General features: G+C 36.0%; 3 protein-coding genes across 3 annotated transcripts; 2 read left to right on the forward strand and 1 right to left on the reverse strand.

Moving 5' to 3' along the window:
• The first annotated feature begins 377 nt into the window (after positions 1-377).
• LOC141428095 (probable palmitoyltransferase ZDHHC11B) lies at positions 378-2,890 on the forward strand. The gene has a single exon (XM_074087838.1). It carries the CDS (start codon positions 1,685-1,687, stop codon positions 2,735-2,737), a length of 1,053 nt encoding a protein of 350 aa, XP_073943939.1. The 5' UTR covers positions 378-1,684; the 3' UTR covers positions 2,738-2,890.
• Positions 2,891-4,423: 1,533 nt separating this feature from the next.
• On the reverse strand, positions 4,424-9,516 carry BI-1 (Bax Inhibitor-1). Its single transcript, XM_074087839.1, has 5 exons — positions 9,295-9,516; positions 7,261-7,487; positions 5,296-5,522; positions 4,767-4,937; positions 4,424-4,635 (listed from the first exon to the last, which is right to left on the reverse strand). The coding sequence occupies exons 1-5, from the start codon at positions 9,339-9,341 to the stop codon at positions 4,603-4,605; spliced, it is 705 nt and encodes a 234-aa protein (XP_073943940.1). The 5' UTR covers positions 9,342-9,516; the 3' UTR covers positions 4,424-4,602.
• A 4,910-nt stretch (positions 9,517-14,426) lies between these two features.
• LOC141428093 (pre-rRNA 2'-O-ribose RNA methyltransferase FTSJ3) lies at positions 14,427-23,478 on the forward strand. Its single transcript, XM_074087836.1, has 10 exons — positions 14,427-14,655; positions 14,947-15,704; positions 17,085-17,234; positions 18,593-18,697; positions 19,221-19,382; positions 20,881-21,088; positions 21,389-21,649; positions 21,878-22,081; positions 22,396-22,595; positions 22,945-23,478. The coding sequence occupies exons 1-10, from the start codon at positions 14,589-14,591 to the stop codon at positions 23,395-23,397; spliced, it is 2,568 nt and encodes an 855-aa protein (XP_073943937.1). The 5' UTR covers positions 14,427-14,588; the 3' UTR covers positions 23,398-23,478.
• The last annotated feature ends 266 nt before the right edge of the window (positions 23,479-23,744 follow it).

The raw sequence follows: 23,744 nt of genomic DNA on the forward strand, positions 1-23,744 counted from the left end.
ACAACCCTAGTTATATATTGACGTGCACGTGCAAGGTCATTAACGTAAAGATTCCGATAAATTATATGTAGGTATAAACTATGAGACTATGTATAGGTACTATGTATGTACTCCAAGTACCCGAAAATGAATGTTTTTATTCAGATGTCAAGGGCACAATTTTTAAGTATTTTATTTACAAACTACCAAGGTCGGAGATTCCTATTAAAAAATATCGAAATATTCGTCACTACGTAGTATATATACGTCAACTATAGACGCGGAATCGGCTGAAGCGGATCAAAAAATTATTTCCACGTGAAGCGACCGACCGATCAACGTCATTTTCGCTCTTATTGTGTGAACATACCGAGATTTTTTGATCAACGAGGACGAGGACAATGAGGGCTATCGCGTATGAATTTGCCACTAGAGGCGCTAGTGTAGCGTGAGGTCTCCGAAATGTCAAATCTCATAGTTTTTGGGTGAGCTACGCGGGTTTATTTATAATTAGAATAATTTTGTGAATATTTTGTAATATCTGAAATTAATTATGGCAAATATGCGTTCCGGGGCAATGAATGTCTGTGTTTTGAGACAGTTTTGTCTTTCGGAAACCTTTGTCCTCCCTTTTTTCCGAACAAAACGGGGACTATGCAACACTGTGGCATGCTCGATATTTTTATGGTACGGTTTTAAGGTGTATTAAATATGATTTTAATCTAAACTTGGTTTTCACGCCCGTAGTAACAGACTTTGAAAGCCATACTTAAAAACCTCACGCAACAGTGCGCCATCTAGTGAGACAAAAAACGATAGCCCTATAAATGTCCCTACGTCTATAAATGTCCCTGCATTTATGGCCATTATACGATTTAAATTGATTTAACGGAGTCTGGAGCTTGTTAGTAATTAAGCAAATCGCTATTTAACCTAAGTATGTACTTAAGTAATGTTGCATTTCTTTGTTTTGTTTTAAAACCGATTTAAAAGGAGATTATTTAATATACACTTTTAATAAAATAGCCTTTTTTTCTGTACCTATAGTTGAAGAAATAATCGCATACCACTGGTATAACCCGTTTAGAAAATGTACTAGGTATGTATAGTTGACAATTCTACAAGGACGTCCCTATGGACCTTAATTGAAGTGGATTACTAAGCGAGCTGAAATTTATAAGAACAGGTACACGCTAATCAAAGTTGCGAATAAGAAGTCGATATGAAAGATCAGCGTTATCCTCTTATATACGTACGGCGAAAGCCTACGAAGTTGACTGTGAAATGGTTCCACAAAGTAAATACCAACGAGATTGATTTTCCCGAACTGACCTAGTTAAATAAAGTACTATTCTACGTAGGTACCTATAGTAAGGTCGTTTGTCACCGAAGGTATTTTTTTAGTTCCCATAGTAACCATAAGTCACACCTTGTTAATGCTTGAACCACAAATTAACAGAACTTCTCGTCTCAAGATTCCGGCAAACGTCCTTGCCTGCTGGGAGGCTGTCATCATAAAGCTGCAATATGGAGGTTTGAGGTTTACCTAGTGTGCTATCGCAACAAGTTTTTCTCTATTTCTTAACAAGTTTCTCTACCTGCGCGCGCATCATCCTATTGACCTGACCATGCCCATTCAAAGGTGTAAACAAAATCTGCTAGTTTACAGTAATTTTCGGTACAAGTCTGTAAAAAGCAAGCACTAATGGCCCAATGCTGTACGTTTGACCACACTCCTCGTCGTCAGCGGAGAATAAATGGCTTACAACTACCTCTGCATTACCAGCAAGTGATCGGATGGATCGTGTTCGTGACCACTGCCATATTAAACTTTGCTATTTTAACTCGGATACAATTCGATGAGTTAAAGATAATATCATTTACAATTTTTACCGTTTTATACGTGACTCATATTGTGGCACACTCCGCTGCGCTGCTGATCGATCCCAGTGAAAAAGACTTGAAGAAACTTAAAGCAAATAATGTGCCCGAGTTCGACCGTAGCATCCACACCCACGTTATCGAGAACGGGCGATGTCATCTGTGTAATATTTATACGAGTAGTAAGAAAACAAAACACTGCAGCATTTGTAATAAATGCGTAGATCGATTTGACCACCACTGTAAGTGGCTGAACAACTGCGTCGGTCAGAGGAACTATGGCGCGTTCATCACGACGGCCACCACCGCGCTATTCATTTCTATATTTACTATGTGTTTGTGCCTTACAGATATTATTTTATTCCTCACGAAACCGCAGAGACTCAGTCCAGCGGCACAGCAATTCATTAGCTGTCCCGCAGTCCATGACACTGCTAATAGGTATTGTAAGAATTCTGTCGGTTTCTTAACTTTTCTTGTTATATTATGTGTAAGTGCCTTTGCAATAGCATGTGCCTTGTTACATTTATGCTGTTTTCATGTTTATATTTGTATATTGGGAGTGTCCACGTATGAGTATATTGTAAAAAGTGGAACTCCAGAAGCTCCAAGGATAAATTGCATTCCAGATGGATATTACTGCAGAAATAGGTGTCCAAAGAGAATGTATAAAATTAAAAAGAGCCATCCCAGCTCTGATGAAGTATCTGATGTTAACTTAAAGAATATGAATAGAGCCACAATTGCAAGACGCGATTCCAATGTAGGTACTTTAATTGGTATTCTAATTAACCACGAATTAGACAAAGCTAGAAAGATGTTTCTTTTTGATAAGAACAAAATACACCCTGAAAACGAATCTGGTACTCAAGCATGAGATTTATTAAGCATTCTGTGAATATGTTGTATTTATGAAGTAATTAGCCAGGTACTTTTCCTACTTATGTACCTACCCAAATAGGTAAAGAACTACCTACCTATACTATTCAAGTCCAGTGACTGAAATAAATAATTGTGCCTTTACTTGAAACTGTTATTTTTCTAACCGTTTTGGTGATACGGACTAACATAACACTATCGTAATAATTGAGTATTTATCGTTTCTTTATTACTGACCTGCAAAGGTGGAAAACCAGAATTTTGCTAATAGATGCTTAATGAGGGCTATTGCGTATGAATTCGCCACTAGAGGCGCTAATGTAGCGTGAGATCTCCGAAATGTCAAATCTCATAGTTTTTGGGTGAGCTACGCGGGTTTATTTATAATTAGAATAACTTTGTGAATATTTTGCAATATCTGAAATTAATTATGGCAAATATGCGTTCCGGGGCAAAGAATGTCTGTGTTTTGAGACAGTTTTGTTTTTCAGAAGCCTTTGTCCACTCTTTTTTCCGAACAAAACGGGGACTATGCAACACTGTGGCATGCTCGATATTTTTATGTTACGATTTTAAGGTGTATTAAATATGATTTTAATCTAAACTTTGTTTTCACGCCCGTAATAACAGACTGAAAGCCATACTTAAAAACCTCACGCAACAGTGCTCCATCTAGTGAGACAAAAAACGATAGCCCTCATTTCATCATGATGGATGATCACATAATGATAATGAGTCACATATCGTGCGTCATGTAATGACGTGGGTGACATTCGTTTAGTGTTACGATTATTAATTTATTATAGGAGTTTATACACATGTCCCCACCTTTTAACAGTACCTCTTGAGAAAACAACGTTGTCATTTAGTTATTAATCACCACAGTTAATTATTAAAATACACACAAAAGTTAAAAGAAATCTTCGCCGTAATTTACTGTGAAAAGGTTCCACCCAATCCGATGTTCAACTATAAAGAGGAAGGACAATGAAAATTAAGTTTCTGCACACTTAACCACTTGCCCTTGTCACACAGCCACTTTTGTAAGGCCGTTCAAAATTGATAAAATATGTTAACGCGATAGTACGAACAAGTGATCTACTGATCATGTGCGTGACGCTACCAAACCGTTTTGCTACAAGTGTCTTAACCTTTTTAATATTATAAATGCGGAAGTAAGTCACGTTTAAACCGTTGAATCGATTCAGGTAAAATTTGGTATGCGTATCCGCGGATTGTTTAAAAATCCTGGGGGGGACATAGGATATTTTTATCCTGGAATATTGCAGTTCCCACGGGATAGCGATAAATGAATTATTCGCAGTCCCAGTCGTGGGCAAGCTATAGTCGGTACGAGAATGAAACTGCGTCGTAAATAGCCTTGAGAAATCTGTAACTTCATACATGCATACATACATTTCGACCTAGGTATACCTACAGGGTGTTACATGTAGATCAGTCAGTTATATTCCTTAATCCCGTCTATCCCACTAGTCCTATTTTTGTTTTATCCATTCACCACACATAAATATCTCAGAAACCGAATTACATACCAGGGCAGGGTGCAGGATGGGAATGCAAAATAAATCATTGTAAAATTTATTGAAAAAAGGTCCCACAGGTCTCAGATTCAGTTTCCTCTACTGTACTCCAGCCTGGTATTATTGCAAATGAAAATAAAATATCAGTTCCAAATAATTTTATTAATGAACTCTTAATTTTTACGAACAAATTAAATAATATAGTTATATATGTTCAATTTTTAACATGTCTGTGTTGAAACCCACATCCCCCTTCCTTTCCTATCATAAGAATTCCGGTAAAATGCTTATAAAATAGGTGGTTTATGGTAATTCCATATTTTTATTGACGCTTGCGGCGGCGGTCCTGTTCTTCCTGAAAATTTAAAAAAAAATTAAGGGTTGGTTTTCAACATCTCAAGTTATATGCAAAGACAAATTTTGTAGTTTTGATTTATACAGCAGAGTTGATTTACTTTCACTCAACTAAAGTTATAGAAATCTTACCTTTTGTGTTAAGATAATAAGCAGTCTCCTGAAGACTCCAATGAAGTCAATGAACAGTTCAAGGGCATGCTGCACGAAGTCTTTGTTGCCCATGCGACGCTTCTCGATGATGAGCTGTGTGTCGAACAGGACGAAGCCACACATCAGCACAAGCCCAAGATACAGATGAGTCTGGAATAAGAAAAAATTTTTTTGATTATCTGAAAACTAAGAAACATCAAATTCACTTGTTATCAATTCTGTAAACATCACTGTTCTGTTGTTATCTGATGAGAATAAACTATCCAACTTTGGAAAGTTGAATACCTAGACATGTTATTACAAAGTCCAATATCTCAATTATAGTTTTGTGTTCTATTTGATGACAATAAAAAATTACATTTAAGATAGAAGCAAACGAAATTTCAACAGTCTAAAATTGTTGTTTAATGTTGACCATTATAGTGGTCATTTTATTATTGGTCATTTATGTAAAAATGCAAGTGTATATTTTTGCGCTGTTGCAAAAACGTAATATTAATTATAATACCTGGTAAAGGATACGCGACTGCATGAAGATATTGACAAGGCTCATTATAGAAATAGAAGTGAGTAGAGTCATCAAAGTGCCGCCCAGGTAGAGGAAGCTGCCACGGTCCGCCAGCATTGCAGCAATGGAGAAGCATGTGAAGACTAGCGTTGTCCCCAACAGAGCAGTCACTATGATTGCTGGGTCAACAATACTGACGTAATCCAACAGTGGACCCATACCCATTCCTGAAAAACATACAATAGTCATACAAGCTCGAGGCAAAGTAATATTTTATTTTTAATATTCTCCAAAGAAACTGCACCAGAAATATTACATGCATCACATATTTTGCTACATGATAAACTACAGTAAATGACATTGATTGCATTGATTAAATTTAATGACTTGACAATTCAATTCTTGAAAGTATAGCTCCATCGATACTATCGATGATTCCGCCAATGTCGAGGTTGGAAACGACACTATCAGTTTAGTCGTTGTGCGGTAGATTCAGTGTGCGGTAATCGGATGAGAACCTAAAATAGGACAACACAAACATGAAATTTGTTAAACTACCTACAAAAATAATTTGTTAGTTTTAATAAATTTACATAGTACAGTTATAAGGGGGGTGTGTGCTATTGCAAGAAGGAAGTTTAAATTGACAGGGCGAGGGATTTTACTGCTGCTGCTGCTGGGGCTGCTCGACAAGCTCGATCGCCTTCAGAATGTATGTATTCGATACATTTTTGGACTCCGCAAGTACGACCACGTGTCAAATTTCAGGGTACAGCTGAAGTGGTTGCCTATAAGGGATCGTAGGAACATCCACGTTCTGTCATTACTTTTCAACACTCTTTTTAATCCTTCTGCTCCCGTATACCTTTCCGAGCGTTTCAGCTACTTGGCTGCTGGCAGTCAGTATCGGTTACGATCGAGTACCAATCTCCTTTTAGCCTGTCCTTCTACCTCATCCAAACATACTCTAAATCCTTTACAGTGCAATCTGCCAGGCTGTGGAATCGGCTACCGACCTCCATCCGGCAATCCCCCACCGTGGGATCTTTTAGGGAAGGCTTGAGAAGAATGTGGCTTGCACCTTCTCCTTAAATATTTGAGAACATTCCTTTGTTAATATGCTTATATATTATATGTATTATGGTCATATATATAGTAGTTTATTTATTTATATTGTAGTTTATGTATTATATTGTTTAAAGCACTGTATAGTAGCTTCCATTATTTTAACTCTAAAACTCACCCTTTGTCGGACCCTAACGTATTGCTCCTCTCCTCTCATCCACTCAAAGGTTGACTGGTAGAGATCCCTTAAAGGGATAAGTCCGCCTTTGTACAAGTATCTTAAAGTTTGTCAGTAATGTTTGTTAATTTTCTTTTGTACAATAAAGAGTTTACATACATACATACATACATATTTTAGGAGGGAGGAGGTCACATTTTGGTGCAGTGAAAGAACATGTGTTCGAGGGTGCCCTCGTCCATGCCACATTCACATAAAGAATTGTCTCGGACACATATTTTGGCGAGGAAGACTGGAGTGCACACATGTCCCAGACGGAGGTGAGTGATAGTGGAGGTGATGTTTTTGGGGATCGCTCTAGTTATAAAAAACCAAGGCTTTGTGGGAAGCTCAGGTTGGAGTTTCCCATAATGTTTGCCAACGCAAAGACGAGTAGACTGCCAGTCGGTGTTCCAGGTATCACGCATCTGTGGAAGTGCGAGTGCTCTTACGTCGCGTGGAAAGCACTGCTCTTATACTTATCACAACCTAATTCAATGGCCTCCTTAGCACACATATCCGCAGCCTCGTTACCTTTTATGCCACAATGACCGGGGATCCAAGCCAGTACTATGTCAAGGTTTTGGAGGTGGGTTTTGTGAAGGACTTGACATAAATATGATTAATGGTTGACATTAATAAATAAACATGTTGTTTTTCAATTACAATCATATCTTTCTCACCTGATGTTAAACCAAATCCCAAAAGGTAGCCAAGCCTCATTTTTGTGTTCTTGCCATTATCTGGAGTGGCAATGAGCATCAGCATGAGTCCAGCTCCAACAATAGCAGAGAGGAACCCTGCCTGGAACGCTGTGTACATATCCACATACACTCCCACACAGGCTGCGGCACAGGTCATCATAAGTGTGCCATACACATTTTTCAGATGTTGTCGAACTGGAAGTTCCCTAAAAGAAGTCAGTTTTACTTAATTGCTCATCTGAATTGTTTTTAAGATATATTAGAATAAAATTGAACATTGAGTCTACAAACAATAAAAATCTTATAATCTAGACATGTTCAAAATTGCACAGCAGTGTTGGTGATACTGCAATACTGTGTAACTAGCATTTTCCATAAGGTCTAACTTCCACTGTGAGAACAGTACAATGTTAGTACTGTTAGTACAGTGGAAATTATACCCTATGGAAAAAGCTAGTTACGCGGTATTGCAGTATCACCGATGATAGGTGTGTTGCAAGGATCAATCTTGAAGCCAAAAAAAAGTTAAACTAATTGTAAGTAAAGTCTACAGAATATCATCACTACTTTAAAAAAACTTATACCTCAAAATTTATAATTTTTCTGAGTGAACTTTAAGATCATACCTTACGGTACCTTGAAATATTGATTGATTTTAGATGAGATTTTTTAAAGTAGTGACAATATGCAAACAAAGGGTTGACTACACACACCATTGAATTGCTTCTCCTGTTTGTGCAGGTTTCCTTACAATATTTTCCTTGTGTAAAAGGCTGTCTACAATAAATAAATAAACTTGATTTGTTCAGGCAACTCATCAATGTTACTTTTGCAAGCACATTTCATGTCATAAAAAATAAACTTCATTTAGTTACTTGATTAGTGCAAGTCTACACATATGTACATGTGAGATCTCAGACTAATGTGTAGTTAATATTTTATATTCAAGTAGGTATTAAATTTTCTCAAGATATCCCACCAACTAGTTGCAAGGTGTAATAATTCCATTTTATTACAAAAATTAAAGGCAAATAAAATCAAATTAATACTAAAGGGGTAATGCGGCCAGCATCATGGGAACCCTGCCACAGGCAGATCTTTTGGACGGGGTTTTCTTTTTATAATTTTTATTTTTATAGTAACATCTTAGATATATTTAGTTAAGGTTTCTTAGGTAAGTTTTCTTTGTCTTCTTCTTATTAGTATTATTTTATTTAAATCATTGAATAATGTATCTGTTTGTATGTTCATTAATTGTAATTAATAAATTTCTAATTATCTACTAAAAAAAAAAAAATTTTAGACTTGCCATGATTAACTATACCTATTTAAATCATGTAAGAGCCAGTTCCGTTAAAGGTGAATATTATATTAATAGCACAAAATTTGTTGAATAATTTATGAATATGATGTGCAATGCAAAATGTAATTATCTATTGATTTCCGTTAACTTTAAGATAACATTCAACAGGTATGAAGTTAATTTCCTCTCTTTACTATTTAAAAGATAAGAATTAAGATAATAGAAGTATCCAAAAGTGTTTGTTTTAATTTTTAGAATCACTGAAGTTATATTATGCATGTTAATTTTATTTTGCGATTTTCCCAAAAAGTTGCCAGGTAGTTTCTATCAATGAACTGCGCCGTCTATCTAACTCAAGGGAAATCAAGAAAAACATGTTGCATAAGTAAATCAAATACTTGAACAAAAACGTAAATCCAGAAACGTACTCATTATACATGTTCATGATCATTTTTGCTAAGTGTCCTAAATTTTGTACTTGTTTGTTATTGTCGGTGGTAGTACTTTCTAGAATAATGGACACAAGAGAACTTTTTATATATTAGACAAGTCATTCATTACTCTTGCATTGTATTCAAATAACAACAATCTAGTAATCACTGACAATAATGTAGTGGAGAAATGATCGAATAAACGGATTTTCTAATGAGAAGACAAAGTAGTAATTTGATAATGGGATAATGAATTACGATGTCGATGATCATACTTACAGTCGATTCTGAAAGCTATTCACAAATGTGTGAATGCTGGGCGTCATTGTGAAAGTCTTCTAAACTCAATCACTGCAAAATAACACCAAATAATTTAGGATCCTTAAAGATTTTTCCAAAATATATCAGCTGCTGTAACGTTTAATGTTTGCTCCGCTTCTTGCTTGTTTTTTAATAGTCACACAGATTAAAATAGGCACACGCACACGAAACGTGATGCAATATTTTCCACAGACTACTAACTAAGTATCTAAGTACAAGTGAGTCGAGTAGTGAGGAGAAAATGAATGTTATAGAGTAGGCTGTAGGATCGAACTACCTATACTCGATGATCGTGGCGCAGTCTGCTAACAATATTTAATTAATTCCAAGACAGAATTTTACTCAATTAAGTGATAGAACGAAGGATCTCAGTTTAAAAAAAATCAAACTTTTCACTTTTAATCTGTCTAGTTAACATAATTTTACCGATTTGGTTCGATGTATCGATTTTATTTTCCTAGGGCAGCCCTAGTAGTAAGTAACCACAATGTAACCACTAACCAATCACCGCAAAACACGACGTAGACTGAAGAAAGTACCTAATAGTTGAATGAAATAATTGTAAATATTAAAAAAAAGCTGAACCTGAGTTTACTATAACAAGTAATATTGTATTGAGAATAAATTTTAATTTGTGATGAAATTGTTAACCTTTTTTTTTGTCATTTTGATAAAATGTCAAAAAAGAAGGAAAGGAAAGATCAAAGAGTTTAGATAAGCATAGATGTGATCACAAAATGTAATCAAGTTTTCATTAAGTTGACTGCAGGTCCTACAGTGTAGGATTAAGGGTAACTTTCAGACCTAAAACGAGAAAAAACAATACAAAGTAAGTAAATAACGTTGTTAGCGTAGGTAGCGTATGTACATATCAAAGAGGTAGGAGTGACAATGGATCTCCATAGTCTAAGCTCAGTCTAGGGTACATATACTTACATTATATTTTATTTGCTCTAACTTATTTTTAACCCCCGATGCAAAAAAGGGGTATTATAAGTTTAATCGCTGTTTGTGTGTCAACGTAGCTCTTAAACGGGTGAACCGATTTGAATTCTTTTTTTTTATTTCAAAGCAGGTTTTCTAGCGATGGTTCTGTAGACATATTTATCAAAACCGATTCAGCCGTTTTTGAGATATTGAACTTTTTAATCAGCCAGTGGTGTAGCTACTTTAGGGCTAGACGGGACAGTGCCCCGGGACCCCCAAGCTCAGGGGGCCCCTCGGTCGGACTGACTTGCCAACTATAAATGACAAATCTGGAGTACGTCAAATTCGAAACACGACGAATACGGAACAAACGATTTTAAATAGTTAGTACGCCACTGTCATGAGCACAAGTTAGAGCGTTTTCAGATTATCCGATCCGAAATCGGTATCGGACGCCGATACCGATATCGGGACAAGTAAAACATGTACCTGTCTTTCAGATTATCCGATCCGATATCGGATCATATTTCATACATTTTGCTAGCCCCGATATCGCATCGGCGTCCGATACCGATATCGGATCGGATAATCTGAAAACGCTCTTAATGTGCCACATCTTTGCGCCACCGCTCGTCGCTCGATTGCAGCGATAAATCTGCAGGGCTACTATGAAACTCAAAACTCGAAGTTCGTGTCGTGCGGTTCCTCTGACACTTATACTATTTAATACGAGAGCGAGAGGGTACGATGCGAACTTCGAGTTTCAAGTTTCGTGTCGTGCGGTTCCTCTGCAGGGCTACTACGAAACTCGGAACTCGAAGTTCGTGTCGTGCGGTTCCTCTGACACTTATACCATTTAATACGAGAGCGAGAGGGACGGTACGATACGAACTTCGAGTTTCGAGTTTCGTAGTAGCATTGCTGTTTCACTATCATCCATTGATTAGTGTTAACTGGCGGTTAGGTGTGATGCCGTCTCTATTTGTTTTGTTCGAATAGAAGGAGACGGCATCACATTTAACCGTCGGTTAACACTAATCAATGGATGGTGAAACAGCCCCTTATACTATTTAATACGAGAGCGAGAGGGACGGTACGATACGAACTTCGAGTTTAGAGTTTCGTAGTGTAGTAGCCCTGCTGCAGCAGCGACAAGATGGCTTCTTGCAGGATTGATCTTGGCCTTGGAAGCTGATCATTTAGTGATCATTTAGTTAGTAGCAGTCGAGCGGTGGTACAAATAAAAGAAATTGGAGTGAATGAAAAATATAAAGAACAGTGTTTTTGCCGAAATTAAAGAGGTTTTATTTTCCAGCGATAAAGCTCAATATTTTCAGCTTGGTCGCTATGTCACGTGACCAGATTTGACACACGAGCACGAGCGTCGAGCGATTTCGATTTCATGTGGCCACGGCACTGATGTATTAAACTGTAGATACACATTGCCAAACAAAATCCCCATCAAAGAATGTCCGAACTATTTATTTGTTTGTGTAACAAATAAAATCATCACCCACACAAATTAATTAAAAGAATACGTGACGAAATTTGAACCTAGTCTTTACTAAGTTACAGTTGAATTTCGCTAGCGGCCATATTCCACAATTAATAAAAATATTTACGTGTGCGTAGAAACACTGATCCCACCACACAAACAAATAGAAAGAATACGTGACGAAATTTGAACCTAGTTTTTACTTCATTACAGTTGAATTTCGCTAGCGGCAAAACTCCACAACGCTCGACACTTGACAGCTAACTCCACAATTTCACATACGCATGCTCGAATATGAATGTAAGCCTTATCAGAAAAGGCAGAGGGATTAATTTCACTTGCTACATTGAAGGCGACGTTGCAAGATTGCTTGGATGAGTTTGACGTTTCTTAAGACGGACGAATTTAGGTTGTAGAACAAAGAATGCATTCGGGCTTTCGGAGAGGACTTTCGTAATAAAAGCTTTTGTCAATTAAATAAAAAAAAATTAAAAGGTAACTTTTAAGCTAATTTCTTCAAGTCCAAAAGTTTACCGTTTTTGAGATAATCTATATACAGCCGGATTAAGACTATTTGATGTCTTAAGCAAGCACGCCTATGCCCCCCCCCCTTATCGATATTTTAAATAAGTATTTATTACGACGAAATATTATATTTATGAAATACGATAGAGATTATGGGAGGCACGAGCGAGCGGATTTTCAAACAGCCTTACCTTTTATGTGCTAACAAAAAAAAATTTGGTGCTATTTATGGTGCCCCAAGTCGTGATGCCCTAAGCAATCGCTTAATTTGCTTATGGGCTAATCCGGCACTGTCTATATATATAAAATTAAAATAATAAACTGACTAACTGACTGTTGATATATCAACGCACAGCCCAAAACGCTGCACCTAGAGACCTACTTTATGCCCCTGGTTACCGAAGTACTCGTCATGAAGACAAACGAGTCCAAACTCGATGTGGTCGTGTCGTTTATCACAGAGTTCCTATGGTCACCCGCTAGCTTTATCATCAGATCAACTCCATGTTATAATAATATTGCATTGTCATCGGATTTAAGTATACATGCGGGTAAAATTTCAGCTCAATCGGTTGAAGATATCCACTTCAAATTTGAGTTGAAAGATTCCACCCGAGCAAACATAGTTACATTACACTGCAAATAAATATAATGCTTGTAATAAATTTTTGTTAAAAAATTAATTTTAATACAAGATTTTTTTCCGAATGTACTTTTTGCTGACTGTACTTGAATTGTCGTCTAAACTACATATCTGTACCAAATTTCAAGTCGGTACTATTAACTATTGAGGAGTTCCCTCCTGCAGAGACGATTCTGACAGAACCACCAAGTTGTCACTACCAGATTATTGTATTGTCACCAAATTTACATAAGTATGCCAAATTTCAAGTCGATCGGACCACTGGAAGTGGGTCAAATTTAGCTTCCAAGATTTGACCCAAACAAACAATAAATAAATAAATAAGCAAACAGGGCAAGCTACAGAAAAGCTTCTAAAAATATCGCCGAAATGTAAGCACTTGTGCAAGTATTTCAAATAAAAAACAATTTGAATTCTCATCCTCCTTGGTTCTGGCTGTTTGCTTCTAAAACCATTGCCAGCGCACGCCGCGCGCAGCTCAAAAAAAAAGTTGCAGGCTGTCTGTCAGCACAGTTCATTCGCGGGAAATTCTTCGGACTTCGTATGTTGTGTAATTAAATAATAAGAAGCTCGACTAGTGTGAATAAATTGTAAACTGTATTATAAACCTTGTAAACAGTGTTAAATACTTATGATTTTTTTAGTGTAAAAAAACAATAGGTAAACATAGTGATTAATACGGTGTAGATTTGGCGAGCGCTTTATCAAAGTTGGCTTCATTGAGGTTTGTGGTTCATAAATTGCTTTATCTATTTTGTACAAAAACGAATAAACCACACAGTCAGACAGTCAGTACATTATATTATCGAAGCTTTTATAAAACATAATTAAAATCGCAAACTTCAAGGTAAATATTCAAACGACATAGCTACCCGTTGCTAGGCGACTCGGTAAATAAAATAGAGTGACGGCAACTCCACTACACTTTTGTTCCATGTTCTGTTGTTTATCTGTTTCGTTTTACTGATATGCTTTCCTGTGCGTGTGACAAAGACAAGGCATTTGTCAATGTTGTGGAATTCTGGCAACGTTTATCTTTTAATTAGCAATTTAGAAATTGCTTTAAAATTAATTTAAATCAATATTTCTCTCGGATTATTAGAATTTAATAGAAAAAACAACAAATACTCGCTGAAAGTATGATATTCCATCAGATTTGTTCCGTTTTCGCGAGTGATTTTTGCATTTTTTAAAGACGCACGTGGGAATCGTTACGCTTGCACTGACAACAACGTACTGAGAAAAAAGAAGGCCACATTTACCAAAGTGGCGCTCATTTGGCTCGGACATATTCGGAGGCGCGACTGTGGATCTACAGTTTAATACATCAGTGGGCCACGGCCTTAGAAGTAACTAGTTATATTATTTAAAGAAGTGTTGGCAGAATTAAAATGCTTTTTATCTAAACAAAGACAAATGGTAAAAAGTAGCAAGATTCGAAAGCAAACATTTCAAAAATGACTTATGCTGTGCGGTCTGAGATTCTTTAGCTTCACCCAGTGGATGAAGTTAAAAAATACAGTCATGTGGAATTGTGGATTGTCCGAAGTCACGTCACTGTCAAATCAAAAGTACTAAAACCATAACCTTAAAATCAGGCGTAGAACAGCCCGCAGCAAGGTGGTTTTGTTTACTGAATAATGTTAATAGATAACTGAAACCATGGGGAAAAAGTCAAAAGTAGGAAAACAGCGTAAAGATAAATACTATCAATTAGCCAAGGAAACTGGTAAGTATATATTATCGAATATAGAAATTCTTTAATATGTATGAGTATTTTTATAGCAAAAGGTTGAGGCGTGTTATTATCATTGTCCAAAAACCAAAAACTTATCCAGACTGAAAGATTCTTATCGCAGAAGGAATTAACTACTTGAAAAGGACTTACCCTAGAATCGGTTTGATATGCTCAAATAACGGGACTTGGTTCACGTTTCGCATATTGTCATACTACTAGTAAATTTATGGCAGAACTAAATTAAATTATATAAATCCAAATTATCCAGTTTTTAATTTTTAGGTTATCGATCCAGAGCTGCATTTAAGCTCATACAACTAAATAGAAAGTTTGGCTTTCTGCAAAAGTCGCGAGTATGCATCGACTTGTGTGCAGCCCCTGGAGGGTGGATGCAGGTGGCTCACCAAAACATGCCCCTGTCCAGTGTTGTCATTGGAGTAGATCTGTTCCCCATCAAGCCTGTCCCTGGGTGCATCGGTCTTACTGAGGATATTACTACAGAAAAATGTAAAACTGCCATTAAAAAGGAAATTAAAACATGGAAAGCTGATGTGGTGCTCCATGATGGTGCTCCGAATGTGGGTCTTAACTGGCTCCATGATGCATACCAGCAAGCTACTCTCACTCTCAGTGCTTTGAAGCTGTCCACAAATTTCTTGAGAGAGGGTGGTTGGTTTGTCACGAAAGTCTTCAGATCAAAAGACTACCATGCACTATTGTGGGTTTTAAAACAGTTTTTCAAGAAAGTCCATGCTACAAAGCCACAGGCTTCCAGAAATGAATCAGCTGAAATCTTTGTAGTTTGCCAGGGCTATATTGCACCAGATACAATTGATCCAAAATTCCTTGACCCTAAATATGTTTTTGAAGATTTGGAAATTGTGAAAAAGCCACATACAAATTTAATGCATCCTGAAAAACAAAAGAAAGCTAAAGCTGAGGGCTATAAAGAAAATGACTACACTACTCACCACAAGGTCCTTGTTTCACAATTCATGAGCAAGGAGGATCCCTTGGACCTGCTTCAGGGCTGCTCCCAGGTGAGATCTCTTTACAAAATAAATACATTATATAGAACAGTGCTGTTTTTACTATTGCCAACTTATAGAATGCAACAATTTTGAGGAAAAAACTGTTTATGCTAAAATAAAATGCTTTATGATTAATTAATATTATGGAAAACAACACATTGTAGCATGTGAAATTCAGGTAAACAATAAAGAACTGAAAATAAGAATATTTCTATGAAATGAATTACGTAAAAGATTCTTTGTAAAATATTCTAATAGTAGTATTCCATAGCTACCATTTCACAAGGCCATGAGGCTTGGCCTTCTTTGATTTACTATAAGTACTTGGAGTTTGTTTTTTGTTGTGGTAGGTGAGTTAAATTGATTCATAAATGTTGGAGTTCTGAGGTAACAAACATAAAAAATATATATAACCTTTTTTTGAAGTTGGTTAGAAGGATTATTACACTTCATTCATATGGTTACTAAAGGAAGTAACGTCCCGGCTGATAGACACCTCAGGAGACCCCAGAGCTGGTGCTTACCTCTCTGTACAGAGAGGTAATGCTGCCAGTGTGTTGGGGTCTATGCCGCAGGAGGGCCTCTTAGTTGGTCTTTTCTTTTTATAGTTAGGTATATTTATGTAGTTTTTATTTATTTTGTTTCCTACCATATTGTTATATCTTGTGTTGTGTTTTTATTACCTGACTGCCCGAAGGAAGGTTATGTTTTTCGAGCGTATGTATGTATGTATGTGTGTGGGTATGTATGTCCATTGCTTTGGTCCTCGCTGCAGCCTAAACGGCTAGACAGATTTTAACATATGAGGTATCATTGTATTCGTCACAACTTTTGGAGTGACATAGGCTATATAATATTTCAATATGGCGTCTGCCAAAAAAAATATGGCGGAGGAATTAAAAAAAAAAAATTTGTATTGTAACAATATGGGTATCAAATAAAAGTTAATAATTAGCCCATTCTAAATATGTAAGGGTTATAATACTTTTAATCTACCGTTTTCACATAAATATCAAAAAAGTGTAAAATGAAACATTAAATTTAAAAAATCAAAAAACCCGACTACCAAAACTTAAAGGAAGAAAATAAGCCTAGTGGTCTAGAACTCTGTTAAGTAGCTAATTTAAAGATCAACAGTGGGGACCCATTTAAATCGTGACGCTCAAAAACTCTTAGTAATGGGTCCCCACTGTTGAACTTTAAATTAGCTACTTAACAGTTTTCTAGACCACTAGGATTATTTTCTTTCTTTTAGTTTTGGCAGTGGGGGTTTTTGATTTTTTAATTTTAATTAAGTATATTAATAAAGTAACTATTAAAGGAAATAACTAAAACACATGGAAACTATCTATTTCTACTTGAATTACTATATGATTACTTTTTTTTCAGATTGTACTGGATGATAAAGAAATAGAAAGTCATCCTAAAACCACTTCTGAAATCAAGGAATGCTGTCAAGATATTAAAGTATTGGGCAGGAAAGACCTTAAAGCATTGCTGACCTGGATTAAGCATATGAAAGAATTGAAAAATGTACAGGTATTAAATTGGATTAAAATTTACATTTCCTACATTTAATTACAGTATTTATGTAATCACCTAGAAGACAGATCTTTACTGTTGGACAAAGGCCTCTCATCTCACCTTATATTGTATCTGGTAAAATTCAAGAGTAATGATTCTTGATGTCATTCTCCCTGGAAATCCCACTGTCTGTTTTGAGATTTATTAAGACAAAGCTGATGTACAACCTACCTAAAAAAAGTACCTCAATAGAATCAAGAGTACAATAAACTATTTTTTTTTACATACTTAAAAACAATGTGCCGGATTAATACAAAACTTTGTACATATAATAATTTTATTTGTCTGTAACAATATGTTCATCGAATGACGTTAAATGTCAGTACGACGCGGTTCTGTGGTGTCCTAGGGATAACATTGGCTACAAAAAATAGGTACAACAAGATAAGATTATGATTGCATGTTTGCATGTACAGTCAGCCAATTTTATTCTTAGGCCACTCTACAGAAAATTATTTACTATGCTAATTCCATAGTGGCTCAGAAATCAAATTGGCTTTGCTGTACCTATGTGATCTATCTTATTTCGCAAAGGTGGTTGGGAAAAGGGATACATTAAGTATAATATTTCAGTATTAGTTTTCCATTATAAAATTTCAACTCTCTCTATTATTTTTTTAGTATGATTTCGGGCACCAGAATCAACCTTAAGACCTAAATGTGTATAATCCCATTATATATGTACAAACTTTTGTATTAATCCGGCACATTGTTTTTAAGTAAATCAGCAGTTGGCTGCAATGGAGTTACTCGCGTCCTGGCAACAATTAAGTAATTTAACTATCCATAACCAACTTATTTGACAGTAATAACTGCAGTGCGAGGTACTTTTTTTAGGTAGATATTAATTCAGTACATATTACGTACATCAGCTGTATGTCTTAATAAATCACAAAACAGACAGTGGGGTTTCCAGGGAGCATGACGTGATTCTTGTAAGATGTTTCCTATAGTGTCAATAAAACAAATACGTGCATATATATATATGTATATATAAATATACATATATACTTAGCCAAGCCATTATTTTCTGCCACTTAGGGCGGTTCCAGACTAGCGTATATGTGTACGTGCGTTATATTAAACTGAACGTGCGTATACGCACGCATTCCTGCGTGTTCAATACTCGAAGAAAACAAAATCACATTTGTCTGTCTGTATGAGCGTACACGCGCTTCATAACACAAGCTTATACGCGCAAATAAAACACAACTCTGACACCACCCTAGTGACCTAGTATGCAATGGCTCATATGCTGCTACAATATAAAAAATTGTATCTATGTATGTATTATGGTTTTGTGTAATTTTTAGGAAAAGAAGGAAGATGTTGAGGAGGAAGTAGAAGACACTAAAGAAGACAAAGATGACGAGGACAAGGATGAAGATGCAGTGGACACACAAATAGCTGAACTTGAGGTAAATTTTTCAATTTTTATGTATATTTTACCAAATACTAAAAAAAAAAGTTGTATCTTTTAAAAAAATGTTCCAGTTCGTGGCTTTACTTAAAGTAATGTAAGTACAAATATTTAACATTATTGCAATTTATACATTCCAGATGGTAATTAAAAAATTGTGACAAAAGCAATCAACCACCTATTGGTGATAGTATAAATAAAACATAATAATATAAGAGCCCTTACAGCTTACTTACAAAATAAATGTTTTATTTTGATTTAGGACTAATTATTTATTCATTTATTTATCAAGAATATCCTTACCTAATTTATAGTCTCCCAACACATTAGGCAACTTATATTTAGCTAAAATATTACACACATAGTAATATACCTATTACTATGACTATAAATACAACTAATACATTTACAAGGAACTAGAAACAAATTGAAAAAAATTAAATAAATAACTCTTCTTAGTTATTTTTAACCAACTTCATTTTATTAAAACATGTTTTGTATTTATTAAAATATTATTCCAGGATGAGGAGCGCCGCACAACAAAACGTAAGAGGAAACAACTGAATAAGCAAAGACAGAAATTGGCAGAGAAGATGAACTTGAAAATGGTGTTAAAGGGAGATGACGGCCCTATACTTGAGAGCAATGACATGTTCAGACTATCTGATATTAAGAATGCTGATGTAAGTAAAAAAAACTATGGCAAACACCAAAATTATGTTTTCTGCAAAAAGGCTAGTGGCCTAGAAAAATCTAATTCTCATAGTCTGTCAGTTACATTACCAGAAAATATTGGACATGTTTTTTTTTCTCAAAAATGACCTAAAAAGTTGACATTATTCCGTACATATCAGAAGGCGAAGTGCATAGTTTATGCTCAGCGAAAAATTAAAAGTTAAAAGATTGCTGGTGCGCTAGCTCGACAATAATTTATTATTGTCGAGTCTCAAACTTTTTTAAAAGTGAAAACGGAGGTTTCGGAACGTTCTGTCCGTTTCCCAAAATATCCGTTCCCGTCACTACCTTTTCCTAAATAATCCGTTTCCAGAGATAAGTGTTTCCCAAAACGTGCTTTCCCAAAAGATACGTTTTCTTGATATCCGTTTCTCAAAAAGACCTAATCCCGCAATGGCCGTTCCCGTCACTACGTTTTCCTAAATAATTCGTTTCTCAAAATGTGCTTCTCCCAAAAGATACCCGTTGTTAATACGTATTTGTGAAACCTCTTTACAATACGGAAAATGAGAAACAGAAGCCGTATTGCCTAACGTTTGTGCCGCTCGCGATCGCAATCAAATGACAGATTTCGCATACATGGCTCGTGCTGAAGCACCAACTTCAGACTGGTAGAAAATTATTTTCATGGTTTTTTTGTAGTCGGTTCAATTTTATGTTAATTTTTTTTTTAATGCTTTATAGTGTAAATTATCAAAGATAAAATAGTTTAATGTCAACTGCTCGTCACCTTTTACGAAAAATTGCTTTTTCCGGCGCAGAGATGTTCATTATTAAGGAGTCCTGGTGCTTCACCACCCTTTTCATTTCACCATTATGTATTATGATGAGCATAAATTGCTTAGCAACTGTGTTAAAGTAATTGAAATTCAACCCGTGAAGTACTTGTTATTGAGTAGTAGCTCCGCTGGCCAAATGTGGTATTCATCATCAGTTCCACTTCACCCAATGATGATTTTCAAGAGCAAATACATGAGTTACTACTAAATATATCCAAATGACCATAGGGTCCCTACAATATTTGAAGAGTTCCCTCGATTTCCTTAGGATCCAAGGCATTCCTAAACAAAGTAAAAATTTTTTTTTCAAATTGGATCATAAATGACGGAGTTCTGAGGTAACATAAAAAAAATATGAAAAAAATATATAGCCAAAGTCGGTTCCTTATAAAGTATACATGTGTCCAATATTTTCTAACAATCTAACTGATGGATTAAATAGTTTTTTTTTTAATCCAGGAAACTACCCAATTTTTGTGGTCACAATGTTTTTAACTTTCTCTTAATCCCTAAGGCCCTGTTTCCATTATTCCAGTAAAATAGTTTCAGAAGCGTGACACTGCGGCGCTCGATCGACCTCGTGTAGCTCGTTATTACCCCGCAACGATGACTACTGGAACAGTTTCACTGGATTAATGTAAACAGAGTCTAACCTTATTTCTTTTAGGAATTATCTCGCACAATAGACCAGCAGCCAGACCTCGTGGCAGATCCAAGTGATGATTCTGATGATGAGCTGCGAGTGAAGCAGAAATATGTAAAGTATGACGTAGAAGCTTCAAAGTTGGATAAATCTGGTCTTTATTATAAAGATTCTGATAGTGAACTGGAAATGGAAAGTGATTCCGAAGGCGAAAACGATAAAGAAACATTAGGTTTGTTTGTATTAACTCTACATAATATAAAAAATATTTATGTATCTCACAGGATAATCCATTTCAATAAATCTTGTAACATACCCATATATGGAGAGATAGTTCTCAAAATACTTTTTACTATATACTAAATACTTCAATAACACATGTTTAGATATTTCCCCTTTCTTTCATACCAACAAATATACAGAGTTTTACTTCGTTGTTGCATAATATTAGCATAGATAATTATGTGTATTTCTATCAATGTATTTTGGTACATAATAGCAACATCAGTACATTGGTGATAATTTATTACAGCATTTTCTGATGAAGAAAAAGAGTCAAAGAAAATTGACAAAATAACGAAACTAAATACCTTAAAGAACAGTAAGGTTGTCAAAACTCCAAAAATCCCGAAAAACAACCCACTCCTTACTGATTTGGACAATTCGGACCCGGTATCTAGGCGCTCCCTGAAGGCCGAACTCTGGTTCCAGAAAGATTGTTTCAAGGATATACAAGAGGACGATGACGAGGGCGTCGATTTAGACAAACTTGCCAAAACTTATAAGGAAAAAGGTTTGTGTTCATTGTGCTACATCGTTGTATATAGGCTATATCGTCTAAAGCGTGAACGCTCGCAATCGCAATCACCATCGCTTTCTACCCTCTTTCTATACCGTGTGACAGAAAGATGCGATGTGGTGAAAACAATTGCGATTCTGAGTGCGTTCGACAATAAGCAGGCTGTACATAAAGGAAATGAAATGCTTTTGGATAAGACAATAAATTAGACTCTATCTTCAGGTAAAGCTGTTGCGGATGAGCTCATGGAAACAACAACGCCAGATAGGAATGATTTGAAAAGGAAACGTTCAAACTCTGAAAGTTCTGATGATGACTCCTCAGCCAGTGAATATGAAGTTGAAGAGAACGTAGCGCCGACTACGGGGAAAGCAGGCAGCAAAGCGAATAAGAAGGAGAGCTTTGAAGTTGTGTCACAAGACCCAGGTTTGTAGTAAAATTTACCATGTAAAATATTCTGTGAGAAATAGTTTATTTTATTATACAGATATAAAGGATTTAAGTAACATTCAAAGCCACATGCGCCAAAAGACTAGAGCTATGTATACATTAAACTCACTAGACTAAGATAGTTATGTATACATTAAGTTAAGGCCTTTTAAGACAAATAGCCCTTCCCTTTCGGTTCTATCCCAATATTCCCAATGCTCTTCAAATTTCTACTGAGTAATTGTACTTGATGAAACCAGTAAAATTAATTTTATGCGAGCAGAATCATTTTAATATTTAAATTCTTTCAGAGTTAAAGAGGCTTAAAAAGACTCTTAAGATGGATGCAGAGACTATGGCCCTGGGAACAATGATCGCGACATCCAAGAAGTTCAAGAGGGACCTTATAGATGACGCATGGAACCGGTACGCCTTCAACGACAAGAACTTGCCTGACTGGTTTGTAGAAGACGAGAAAAAGCATATGACTAAAGAAATTCTTGTTCCTGAGGTAAATATACGATAAATTTCGTAGTAACTGATAAAATCTGTACCATAAGATCGGATAAATTTGGTCTTGAAGGGCTACATCGGCCATTAGGATTAACCCAGTCCTTATTGCTTTGAGAATATGGCACATTGCCATGTAGTTGGTGGTAGCTGATCGCTCACATTATTACGTTTTTTGTTATACCCAAATAATGTCGTTTTCATATGGGCCAAAGTTTGTAAAGTGGATATTGTATTTCTAGACAAAATTCAGACGCAGATTCAGAAATCCGTTACGTGGGATTCATATCATTTCGTAATTGCATTAGTATCATCGGATTCATCAGGTTGTTTATTTTATTCTTTTGCAGACATATACAGAAGAATATAAAAAGAAATTACAAGAAATAAATGCGAGGCCAATAAAGAAAGTAATAGAAGCTAAAGCCAGGAAGAAGAAGCGCATGATCAAGAAAATGGAGAGAGCAAAGAAGAAGGTTGAGGCCGTTATTGAAAACGCTGAAATGTCTGAACGTGAGAAGTCCCAGCAAATAAGGACACTGTACAAAAAGGCGCAGACAGACGGCAAGAAAAAGGTGACATACGTTGTTGCGAAGAAACACACAACAGCCAAGCGTATGAAGCGACCGACCGGAGTGAAGGGGCATTATAAAGTAGTTGACCCTCGAATGAAGAAAGATCTTCGCGCACAGAAGGCCAAGGAGAAAACTAAGGGCCGCGGCAAGAAGGGTAAGCCCATGAAGCATACTAAGGCGGCTAAGAATAACAAGCCGCAGAAAAAGAAAGGTAAAAAGGCGAAATAAAAGGTACACCGTATTATATAAATTTAAGCGGACAGCTAGGTATGATATGTAATTGTTGAAATATATTTAATTTCATAAAGATTACTCATTTCATTTGTAAGTATTCCTCAAAGTGTTTTATTTAATCATTAATTTTTGTGTGTCGTCAATTTTCGAGTTACAAATCTTCATAGTTACTAAATAAATCGTTAGTACATGCGAAAGTATGTCTGTCCGTCTGTTACCTCTTTACGCTTAAACCGCTAAACTTCGCTTTGAATTGAAGACAGTTCGAGACCCTGGCAAGGACATAGAATAGTTTTTATTCTTAAAAGTTTCATTGTTACCACGGGTAGTGATAAACGAAT

Source organism: Choristoneura fumiferana, chromosome 5, assembly GCF_025370935.1.
Source record: "Choristoneura fumiferana chromosome 5, NRCan_CFum_1, whole genome shotgun sequence".
NCBI lineage: Eukaryota > Metazoa > Arthropoda > Insecta > Lepidoptera > Tortricidae > Choristoneura > Choristoneura fumiferana.